This window comes from Platichthys flesus, chromosome 1 (assembly GCF_949316205.1).
Source record: "Platichthys flesus chromosome 1, fPlaFle2.1, whole genome shotgun sequence".
Taxonomy (NCBI): Eukaryota; Metazoa; Chordata; class Actinopteri; order Pleuronectiformes; family Pleuronectidae; genus Platichthys; species Platichthys flesus.
Window position 1 is genome coordinate 7,045,865 of NC_084945.1, and position 12,368 is coordinate 7,058,232.

Consider the following 12,368-nt stretch of genomic DNA (forward strand, 5'->3'; position numbering starts at 1 on the left):
AAGTTCAACATTTCGTGAACTAGGCTTACTACATTGCAGAAAGCTCCATGTAGATGAGAAGAATGACATCTGTTTATTTAGTATTAAGGGATTATGGGCCATGAACTTAATTATTTATTTCAGCAGGACCAGTAACATCCTGGAATCTCTGCTGGTTGCCTGGTAACTGGTCCATAGCTTGGAAATGGTTCCTCTTAATAGTATTGATCTCATCTGCCTGTCTGCAAGAATACAGATACATGTATTTCCAACAGAGTGAGAACTTATCTTCTAAAGGGCACCTGTATTAGACTTTAATATATAAATGTCCATACAAAGAGAGAGTCCTCCACTCTCATATCCTGGATCAGATTCAGGCCAGAATGTGTTTGGATAGAAAGTCCTGTTTTGTTGCTTAATTTTAGTTAGAGGTTACTTTTATAGTTAACTGTCTGAACCCCCCCGCTCATAAAGTGAGTCAATAAGCAGAAAGAGAGTTTCTTGTATGATTCAACTTCGAGATCATATTTTGTCCATAGGAATGCATGCATTTGTGTTTCAACATATAATCTGTTCAAGGTGGACATCAAGCCTATACAAAAGTGCAATATATATACTGAGCATTTACCATTTCCATAAGGGAAGGGATAGAGTGTGTTAAGTTCAAGAACCCAGGGCGCTGTATCTCATAGTAGGCAGAGCTCCAACTCCACAGCAGCCATTAAACTCAGACAAAACTCCACATCGCTATGCAGTCGTGGTTTATGTTCTCCCCTGTAGTCATTTGTTGCACTGGCCTCACAATAAAATGGAACCAGTCCTCCCGCTCCCCTGGTCTGAAATCAGCTGTTGTCATTAAAGGCGACACATGGTCGTCATGCACCCGCTGATGTGACGCTTTCATTTGTTCAAAGTCTGACTTTTGTAATAATTATGACTTTAAATGTAGCAAATTAAATTATTCGATATTTTTCCATTTCAAAATTACAGTTCAGGAAAAAGACCGTTACAAGGGCGCCCCCTGTAGATACGGACTTTGTTCAAACTGTGATCTCGCAAAGCTGCATCGTCACATTATAAAAATACAGAGGTAGGAATTTGCATAAATGTTCCACTTTAAATGTAATGGTGGTATCAGAAAGTATAATTTTCACAAATTGGTCGAAATTGAATGATCCCCAGGACAGCCATGAATATTTTCCCCGATAAAGGAAAGTAACAGAGAGTGGACTGACCGGGTTCCTTTTGGCTGCGTGCCTGTCAGGTCAGAGTCGGGGTTAAGGAAACATTCGTGTTGACAAGCATCATGGTCCCTCACATGCAAAGAAGAGTAAATGCAGAATGTCGTGCTTTCAAAGAGAAATTGAAAGACAACTCCTTTTCTGTTGCGTGCTCACATGAAAAGGATGAAAAAGTCCGATCACCACTACAGCTGGAAGCACGTGAAACCAGATGAGCTGTAAGGATGAATTATCTTTGATAGATTTCATTCACAAGATTTCACAGTCACAGTGTTTTGTAAGGTTTTTTTTAGTGAGCGGGCAGAAACGCTAAGAAGCTTGAAACCTCTTTCAAAAGGGGAATTTGCGAAGGAGCCCTCTTGCTGCTGCGGCGCTGCGACAACCAGACAAAGATGAAATTGTTCCAAAGAGTCAATTTGTCTCGAAGAACCGGCATCATCTGACATCAGACGCCTCGCCAAACAGAAGCAGTTCCAGCCGTCACATTAGAGACGTAAGTGTGATATATGTGTTCAAGAATGTAGAGCGGCCTTCAGGAGATATCATAAAAATAGGATTGGAACTTCCCACTTTTGCTTCGATTGTAAAATGACAGGGTTTTTAAAAATGTACCATCATTGTCTACTTTGAAATAAACAGAGTGAAACCCACACAAACTAAGCCCTTATAATTAAAGTGAGTATGACTGATGATTGCGCATGGAGATTTGTAGTGACCCCTGTCGTAATTCTTGTGATAATTATATGCATGTTGAGCTTTCCTCACTTTTCATTGATTGCCATCCTTGTTCTCTGCAGACGCCTGCTGTTGCTAATTGTCGCTTATTTGTTCAAAGGAGACGCAGCGGGAGACAGAATGAAGGAGGACGTGGACAGCCCTGTCGTTTTCTCTCTTTGCACAAAGAAAAGCATCATTGTGGGCGAGGCCCGACTGAAACTGGACATTTGTGACAGACCGCATGGAATCCGTCTCCTCTCAAAAGACTCTCTCTCCCCACAGTGTCCATTCAGTCACTTTGCTCTCGGCTCCAGGAGCACATTTTACAAATGAGATCTGATTTGGTGACGAGGCTGCCAAACAGCTGTTCTCTCACTTCATTTCAACACAACATCATGAACCGTTTCAGACTTGAACGCTGGAGAGAGTTCTCTGAATTGGGTTCATGCTTTCTCTAATGTTTTCTGTTCACGTCTGAACAACGCAGCAGACGTGTGCACAGAAAAACTGAAATCTCTGGAGAATATCTGCATTTTATTCACAAAGCTACAAAACTGCTTCTACAACATGTCTCATTTGTTACTTACAGTGCCATCTTTACCATGACAAATTCACCTTGATCGCCCCCCGGTGGCTGGCTGCAGCATAGGTCACAAACTCCTCCTCCTCACTGTTAGCAGATGGGATTCGGTCTAAACTAAAAAGTCACATTAAATGACATTTTCTCAAACATGGAGTTTGTCATTTTCTGTAGTTTTTAATCAAACAAATATTATGTTCAAATGTATATTTATTAACAAATTTTGGTTTTAATTAGTGACTTGATGCTATAAAAACAATGTGAAACATCCGAGAGCACCTAACTGAAATGCGTGAATTAGCAGGACCTCCATCAGACTCGGGCTCCACCCACGTATGGGACATTCTGGATTGATTTGTGTGAAGTGGGAGGAGGTGGAGACACGTCGTCCATCTTTATTGACGAATCTTCGGTTCTTCCTCTGTGGCTGATTTATTCAGGGAAAGTGTAAGACAAAGAGTGAGGCCGCCTCTCACCATCCTGTCAGATACATCCGAAGAAGCTAATCAGAATGAGCTTCCTCGTGCGTAAATGTCCGAATTAATATTTCTCCTCAAATAATTTCCTCTCCCCTCTTCAACACACACACACACACACACACACACACACACACACACACACACTATCCAGTCATTGTAATGCCTGTCGAGTACCAGGCTGCTTTGATATGCTGCAGTGTTATTCACCTGTAATGTGTTCAGACAGAGTAACTGAGGGATGGTAGCGCAGGCCTACAGCACTGCTTTTATCCACATCAGCATTACCCCAAAGGTTCTGTTGAAATATTGTGTGTGTGTGCGTGTGTGTGTGAGAGAGAGAGAGAGAGAGAGAGAGAGAGAGATTTGTTTTTTAGTTTTAAGCACTTTAGTTCTTATCTCTAAACGGTTACTCGTAGAGATACAAACTGACGTCTGCTAAACGATGTGAAGATCAGGATAGTCTTCTTTAAAGAGCGTTTTCATTTAAGATGGAGAAAGACAATGTGATGTTTTGAAAAAGATGTCACACACACACAAGCACAAAGTCAGAGAATACTTCTGCAGGTTTTTTTTCATTTGCACAGCACACGCTCGCTCGCAGTGCGTCGGTGAAAGCCATTATCATCACGACAATGTTTCTCATTTTGGTGTATCTTCAAATCAAAACAGTTGCCTGAGCTTTTGTTTGTCAGTAATGTGCGAATAGATAAATTGTCTCTCCCTGTTCCACATTCAGCTGGAGGTGTCTTCAGCAGAGATGAGCATCTTCTGCGATTTCTTCTGGCACCTCGCAAACAACACACCTGCTTTCACTTGAGTTCCTTAAGCTGCCGGCGCGGCTATTTCCTATGAGCTGGCTTTATCCAATCCTGATCTCTAAATCGTTGAATGAAATAACTTTAAAGCATTACACAGAGCACCACACCAATGAGGTTCTGAGGCTGAGAGTCGCTGGTTGGCGACCGCAGCTCTGTCTGGTGAAACATGTCTGACAGGCTTCCAGGCAGCTGGCTAATGGCGTCATCAGTGTCAATGTAAATGATCAGGCCATCTCTGGCAAAATCAGCTTCCTGTGCTCCGTACAGAATGACAACATCCCTCAGCACGAGCCCCAGAGCACACACACACACAAACACACACACACACACACAACCCTGATTACATTTCTGCTGCAGATACTGTATCGCCACGAAAACAAACTGCATCTCTTAATGTTGCCCTCGCGGTAGCAGGTTTGTTTTCATGACCCTGCTCAAGAGATGCTTTAATCTTTGATAACAGTATGGTTAGCCACTTGTTTCGGGCCAGACCCAAATAAACATGCTGCCAAAAACACACATGCACACACACACACACACACAGACGCACACACACAATCTCCCTCGCACCTACATGCCAACAGCTGTGTGTTCCTGGCAGGGATATTAAGCCAGTGGCAATGATTGAAATGTGCTTTTATAAGCTGGGACCCTGAGATATGGTTCTATCTGCTGGTCTGCACAGACACACAGCCCAGATTTTAATAAACCACACAAACCCCAGCAAACACAGCTTCACTGAGCCAGTCGCACAAACCCACCACCGTCCCCAACTCTACTCGACCTTGTCTGCTCCCTTCACCTGATCCAATCCCTCTGTTGTGTCAACGTTCTTACAGGGACTCTTCTTTTTGCCTCAGATCGTTTCTAATTCTTCCAGCGTGAGAGTAAATAAAGACATGAAGCCGACCTCCCAGTTCAGAGCCATGTGGTCTCCAATTCTGAAAATAAGGCCCAAGAGGAAGAGTAGATGAGTCCTCCAGGTATATGAAGTTACTCTAAAGATTTATCTCTGATTTGTGTGCAACAAAAGGTTACATTTTAAATGTAATCAATACGTCCAGTAGGGGGCAGTGCAGAGTTGAGAGTTCGTAGTTGTAATAATGGAAAATCGACTATTTGTCCCCGTGTTGGAATGTCTTCCTCGTGTCTTACCGTTGTCTCGCTTGAACCAGTGGCTACACAGCCCCCGTAGATTACTGGTGGTACTGCTCCGTATACATAATTTTGAGCATAAATGAGCCTTAATGACAACATAAAATAACCCATCCCCAAATAACCGACACACTCACACACTTACATAATCACACCGTTATTTGCTGATGACGTTCTTCTTTTTCTGTGTCTCGTCTTGATTTGTGAAGCAGTGGACAAAGTGTCCTCCCTGCTCTCCCAACTGTCTTTCCAGTCACTGCTGCACTTCCTGTCGTCTTCACCTGCTCTATACCTCCTTCGCCTCACCTCTTCACTCGTGTGAGAGAAAAAGAACAAGCTGTGGAGTGTGTGTGTGTGTGTATGTGTGTGTGTGTTCATGATCCAAGGGCAAGTTGAAACTTTTATGGTCTGCACCTTTTCAAAATAGCAAAGTGGTCCTATAATGTGCTGATCTTCAGAGATAGAATATGGAGGGTGTCATGGGGATGTCCCCGGTGTCACCACACAGAAAAGAAACTGTACTGAGAGGTGCGGTGTGGGATGTGGTGTTCAGACAACAATCACAAGCAGGAGTCAATACTTGCAAAGATACAAGCAAAAGAAAAAGCAGTGCAGACCCTTAGATATTGTGAGGAAGAGGATATGCAAATACCAAGATAGGAACGGTTGAGGTTATGGAAAATCAGTCGCACAAACAAAGATAAAAGAGAGAAAAATGGCAACATTATTGCCTCGTCCTCCCACGCAAAACATATCCTTCTGTGACAAGATGCAAAACCCACAAAAATAATAGGGAATTTGATTGGCAGATGCAATAATTCAACCAAGGGAACTATGACAGCTGTGTGTGTGTGTGTGTGTGTGTGTGTGTGTGTGTTTTGTGTGTGTGAGAGACAGCTGTATGTCTGAGAGAATACAAAAAGATGGTAGGAAGATCGTTGTTGTCTTTGTGGCAGCAGAAAAACTGGAATGTGAATAACTACTGAGAGACTGACAGAGCAGCTCAAATCAAGACTGGAACCATGCGTGTGTGTGTCTGTGTGTGTGTGTGTGTGTGTGTGTGTGTGTGTGTGTGTGTGTGTGTGTGTGTGTGTGTGTTTGTGTAAAAGTGACCACAGTACATCAACATAGGGCCCTCTTACACAAAAACACTGAATCTGTGGCACAAAAACATATGAATATCAGAATGTGCAGAGAGGATAGCGTGTTTTATTTTCCAACTGTGGCACCAATACCTTGCTGAGTCATTATCTCCTGTTCCATAGGACTGAAAGTTATTTTTCACTCTGCCACCGACTGACGGAGATTTTATGAAAGTCATATACGATGACGAAAAAGATGATGGTGTTTTGTGTTAAGACAAACCAAAATATTTTGATTATTATTATTACTTGAAGAATAACCTGAAATGGATCAGAATGAGACTGAAGGTTATCATTTCATTGTTTATTAAAAAAGATGCTGTTAGTGTACAGAAGGTCTGAAAGGAGCCAAGCTGAAGGTCTTCATATGATTTTCAGTCCCTGGAGAGTTCAAATGACAGAATCTTCAGTCGTACACGGACCCTTCCTCCTTATCCTCTTCTTCTTTATGCCCTGTACACAAAGACAAACATGCCGGTCAGTCTATGTGATATTAGCTGCACTGACCACACCAAGTCCATTTCCTGTATTTGCAAAAATACTATACTAATTCTGATTCTGAAATGCTCTTTTCAAAGTTAGATTTGTTCGCTGGTCGCACGCAAGTAAATGAAAATCATTCACAACAACAAAACTTACTGTTACGATGTCAAGAGCTGTAGTTAGAGGTCTCCGACAGTGCTCGATGGCAGAAGGCTCTTGAATTGTTTATCGAACTGTGGTAAAGTTTGTGTGACACCAAGAGTTTCACACATACAGAGTAAAGACACCTACTTTCTGTCCATTGACTTTGTTGACAGCCGCACATTCCAGGTTTTGCAGCTCTGCCACAACCTTTGGCCTCTGTTCCCTGCAGAATATCATGAAAGCGCTTGGAGGACTCGTGCCGTTCAGCCTGCTCTCGTCGCCTGGCTTCCTATCCAACTTTTTCTTTCTATGGGAAAACAGTAGAACAGAGGGAGAGCATGAATTTCCCCCTGCGTAAAACTCAGAGGAAATAAACAAACCCAAAATGTTGAAGAGTTGATGTCTGGCTTTGTGGTGGTCAGCCACAGATGATGACACAGTCCGGCGGACTTACTGTGGAGGCTGGGCCTTAACTTCAGGGGCATCAGATGCGACTGGTGCAGCTGTGTAGGCCGGAACCCCATAAATAAACCCTCCATTTCTGTGTAAACACAATCAGGCAGACACATTAGATGACAGAGAAGGTGGGTTTGTAGAAAAGACGCTCACAGTTGTGTGTTCTTTGGAATTTATGTGTGAGATACATACAGTAATCCGTAAGGAATTATTGGCACGGTGTTGACCTGGAGACACAGACACAAGGTTTCAGTAACTGCTTGAATGAGCAGCCATGGATTGAAAACACAGCCTGTACATATTTATACCTAACCTTGACTAATCCCTTTCCTGATGCAACCTTGGATAATCTGTTTTAGCTGCTCTGTGGAATATCCCAGAACCCAGTCAGGATCACTACTCTTAGTGTCCCTGAATTATTAGAGAATAAGTGAAAAAGAACTATCTTTGTTGTAGCATTGACAAAGTTCTTGTGAATCGATCTCTAACCTGTTGATACCTTACCTGGCTGTAGCTGAAAGGAGCTGCCTGAGAGTACATGTAGTTCGGCTGCAGTGGCTGGTACATGGGAGGAGCCCATCCAGGTGCAGGCATGACTGGCTGCTGCAGACTGCACGGTGCTGCTCCCAGAGGCATGTAGTACTCGGTCTGAGGCTGCTGGGGGCCAACCTCTCCCTCAGCTGGGGCATAATAAGGAGGAGGAAGAGGAGGGTTGGTGTTGGCAGCATGAAGTCCAGGTGCAGGCATGACTGGCTGCTGCAGACTGCACGGTGCTGCTCCCAGAGGCATGTGGAACTCTGTCTGAGGCTGCTGGGGGCCAAACGATTCCTCTGCAGGGGTTTCATTGGTAGGAAGAGAAGAGTCGGCCATGTCCTCATTCAAAACTTCCATCAACAAGTCAAAGTCAAGGAGCGAAGGAATGAAGTTCAAGGCCTCCATCTCCTTTCTAAACAGGTCAAGGTCTGGGTGTTCTGGCTCCGTCATCCTTGCAGATAATATTAAAAAATGTTAAAAATTAAAATGGCAAGGTTCTCTCTGCACGTGTCTCTCCGAGGTGAACAGGCAAGGACATGAGCAAATATCTCAATTGTGTGCAATATATCTTATTTGAACATTCTAAAAAGTGTTTGATGTTGATTTATAAATTGTAACAAGATCAAAGGCCTCCTCTGCTCACTTCAAAGTTACTCACTATTGAATGGTAACGCTTTATTCCTTTGAACACTTTAATATATGCATGTAGCTTTAATCACATGATCCATACGTACATCTGTTTTTATACAGACAGAGAAGACACTTCAGCATGTCTGAGGGATTAAAACTGATAACTGGTTGACTTTGATGGAAACCATAGGGTCCTGCTCTATCTGTGCTCAGGTCCTAATAAAAGAGGTAGTAAGTCATTCAAACGACTGGTGCTCATTTTAAACCTGCCTATTTGAAACGCATGCATCGTTGTTGCATGAACATCCTGTATTTTAACCTAATTCCATGTCGTGGCCCCTCTTTGAAGATACGCTATGCGTTTAATTTAAATCACGTGACAGACCTCACTCTCCACAACCATCTTTAATACACTCAAACCTTATCAGGTGGTGTGTTTAAGCAGAGAGAAATTTCCCATCATCCCCTTTGCTCGCACTGCTGCTGTATTGCTACCAGTTGCTTCAGCCCCTCCACCTCCCCAGCATCCACCTGTACGCTCCGACAGCGGTTACAAGTATTTGCTTGGAGCCAAGACGCCAAACACAAAACCTGCCAAACACTACTGGTGCAATAAATGAGTTGTCTGACTGAACTAGCGTATAGCAGCGAGTTTACTGGACTGAGCTGCTCCTCTAATAACAATGCATCCTTATGTGTGTGTGTCTTGCACCCTACTTACCATTACCACTTTCAGTCCTCATTCCTTCTCCCAGACAGCACATTGATCCACCAGTGTTCCTTTCTCCACCACCCATTTAGTTAGAAATCAGACAATTTGGCACAAAGAGAATGGGCAACCTGGTTGTTGTCTCAGACCTCAAGTCGGCGGACACACACCCCTGGTACACCAGTGCTTCCTACCTTCATATACCTTCGGTTACCAAACCTCATCCTCGAGTTTCACAGATCACAGCATGCTGCATTCTTATTACATTAGTGTATAGTCGGTGTGTGTGTGTGTGTGTTTTTGCGTCCACACAGTGTTTTTGTGCCAAGAACAAAATACCTACTTTTTTCTGCAGCTCTTGCTTGCTCTTAAAAGCTCATCCAAAAACATTACAATATTCATGGCAATATTCTAGAAATTGGGCTGTGAAATCAGACATTTTAAGCCACATATATCCTCAAAAAACCTACGAAATCCTGGAGGGATTAAAAAAAAGAAAAGGCAGAGTACAGAGTGAGGGAAGCACAGGAGAGGAGGGGAGGAGGGGAGGAGGGCACGCATGCCTACTTAAGCGTTTCCCTGTATTATGTATGAAAATGGATCATATCACAGCAGTGTGTCTTTTTCATATTTTATAGTTTGTAAGTTGCTGTAAGTGTACATTTATAAACTTTTGTTATTCTAAGATTAACTAGTCTAGCTCAACTCAGTCCTGGTGTGTAACAACGTTAAGTTAGTCATGTTAAAACATATGGAATGCAACATGTGGCCTGAAACCAAAAGACACAAAATAAACAATATCCATTTTAGTGAACAAGTGCCAAAAATGTGTGTGTGTGTGTGCGTGTGTGTGTGTGTTTGTGTTTGTGTGTGTGTGTGTGTGTAGGTGTGTGTGTTTGTGTCTGTGTGTGTGTTTGTGTGCGTGTGCTTGTGTGTGTGTGTGTTTGTGTTTGTGTGTGTGTGTGTGTAGGTGTGTGTGTTTGTGTCTGTGTGTGTGTTTGTGTGTGTGTGCTTGTGTGTGTGAGTTAGTTTTGTCACCTCTTTAGGACCTTTCCCAGCCTAACCACTGACCTTGTCAGGACCAGTACACCTCGTGGGGACTTGGTAAGATAGTATAGGAATGTGTGTATTTCTGTGGTATAGGTATTACTCATGTTGTGAGGACATAAATGATAAACCTTTGAGGTGAGGACATGTGTTTGCTTGACCGTGTGTGTCTGTGTGTTTGTGAGAACTTCTATCTTTTCTTTTTGGAACTTTTTTTCCCACCGAAACTAAAATAACATTTGATTTAAAAACAGATGAAGGAATTATGTCTGAGCGTCTGAACTCATTAACCGAAAACTCAGGCGCATGTTCCCTGAACCTCATCTGAGAGGCTTTAAGCAAACAGAGCAGAAAAAGCAGGTGTAACCCGGTTTAAAATCAAAGGAAGGCATAAGTTTCTCATTTTGAAAGACATAACTTATATTTCTTCCACCTCTCTGCTTCCCTGAGTTTACTTTACTTTCATTTCTCCTCAGATTCTCTGCCTCACGGTGTCACAGAACGAATCAAGTTCCAGGAGAGGGTCGTTGAGGAGAAGCTGGGAAACATAAGAGGATAATTAGAGCCCAGATGGCACTCCCTAACTAATAGTCCAAATTATCGGTAATGGGGAAGGTTTGGGGATCAGAGCAGCAAGTGGTTCAATCTCATCCCTGACAGCCAGCTCGTTGCTGAGAAGTAGGCTAACAGCTTCTGATTGGGGGAGAATTAGTCGTAACGAACCAGGAGACAGCCATCTTTAACCAATCATGTGTCACAGGTTATTGAACCGCATGCCACTGGAAGACGAAGCACAACCAGTGGTGTCAGTTACTCTAATCTTTACACACACACACACACACACACACAAACAAACATGCACACACACAAAAATGGACAGAATGCAAAGACTTCTACGCCGATCAAAGTTCAAGTTATTTTGAGGGTGAAGTGACCTAAATTATACAAATATTAAAGCAGATTTTTTCTTACCTTCTTCTACTTATAGCGAGTTTAGGTTTGTCTTTGCTCCATGACCTTTGAGATACCTCAACCAGAACACAGCTGAGGTGCGTGGAGTTGTGTTTGTGTTTCTCCTCCTCAAGCCGGGCGATGTTCTCACAAATCTGTGACTCCTTTATAAATGGAAAAATATTTTTCTGTTGAATTTCCAATGCAGTATTTCGATGCTGTGAAACTCCATTTCATTCACCAGCACGGTGATGTGTCGGACGTTAATCATTAAATGTTGTTAAATATACAGAAATGTCTAAATCAGGGTCAAAGCTATCAAATCTATCTGCATGATGAATATTAAAATAATGCAAAAATGTAACTCTGACCATTTGACCCATTGACAGTAGATGGGAGAGACGTTGAGGAGGTGCTGTGAGGGCACAGGTGGATGTTCCCCTGAGGAGAGTCACAGCAAAATAACCTCCTCCTGTCTCTCCCACTCTGTAGTTTTCAAAGTTGAATTACATCATCTCTTTCTGCCCTGACTCCACTCTGAGGCACCTGGCAGCCCAGTAGGGATTGATCCGGCCTGTATAAATCATGCATTATTGAAATGGCGATATCCACGAGGGGGACTGTGCATTCATAGGATTTCAGTGTGTGGGCTGCTACAAACTGGCAGAGGGCCATCGCTCGGAGGCCACAGACACATCCTGCACATACACGGGTCAACACAGATATTTGACTCTGCTCTACTCTGGCTTCTCCTCTGAAATTTACCTCACTGGAGCACAGTGAACTCGCGATTGAGGTTATGGTTACACACACACGCGCACCATACACGTGCACGCTCATGGCTCATGGCTCACTCTTGAAGGAGTGAAGAAATAAACCTGAGCCATGAATCATTTCTATTTCACCACAACTCTGCCAGAAAATTCTATAAAGCACATGTACGCAGCTAACTACTCACCGCTAGATTTTAAAACCTGACCTTTAATAATTTAATGTATGATGCTATCGTTCGCCATTTTGGATGCTTTCTTTCTAGTCTTGCAAAAGCTACAACTCCTTTGTATCTGTTTCATAAACTTGTTTGTATGATTGTGACGTTAAGCAGACGGTACCTACCGTTTGTCGATGTTTAAAATCCTGTGAAAACCCCTATAAGATAATATAATAAAATCTACTGCGATTAAGACGTATTCATGTATTACACAATGCGATTAAGGTCGGAATACACACTTCTTGATTTGATTATTGCTTATTGTGTTAAAGGTAATCAGAACACGCAGATAACATGACTATGTCTTATTCA

General features: G+C 42.8%; 1 protein-coding gene across 1 annotated transcript; it reads right to left on the bottom strand.

Annotated features, from left to right (window-relative positions):
* Positions 1-6,431: 6,431 nt before the first annotated feature.
* On the bottom strand, positions 6,432-8,873 carry LOC133958844 (uncharacterized). The gene is made up of 5 exons (XM_062393851.1): positions 7,699-8,873; positions 7,387-7,421; positions 7,193-7,279; positions 6,886-7,045; positions 6,432-6,564 (listed from the first exon to the last, which is right to left on the bottom strand). The coding sequence occupies exons 1-5, from the start codon at positions 8,176-8,178 to the stop codon at positions 6,502-6,504; spliced, it is 825 nt and encodes a 274-aa protein (XP_062249835.1). The 5' UTR covers positions 8,179-8,873; the 3' UTR covers positions 6,432-6,501.
* Positions 8,874-12,368: the final 3,495 nt, after the last annotated feature.

Coding starts and splice junctions, on each gene's coding strand:
- LOC133958844 (XM_062393851.1), bottom strand. CDS start 8,178: ATGACGGAGCCAGAACACCCAGACCTTGACCTGTTTAGAAAGGAGATG. Junction 7,422..7,698: donor CTCCTTTCAGCTACAGCCAG/GTAAGGTATCAA, acceptor CTGTGTCTCCAG/GTCAACACCGTGCCAATAAT. Junction 6,565..6,885: donor ACAAAGTCAATGGACAGAAA/GTAGGTGTCTTT, acceptor CTTTGTGTACAG/GGCATAAAGAAGAAGAGGAT.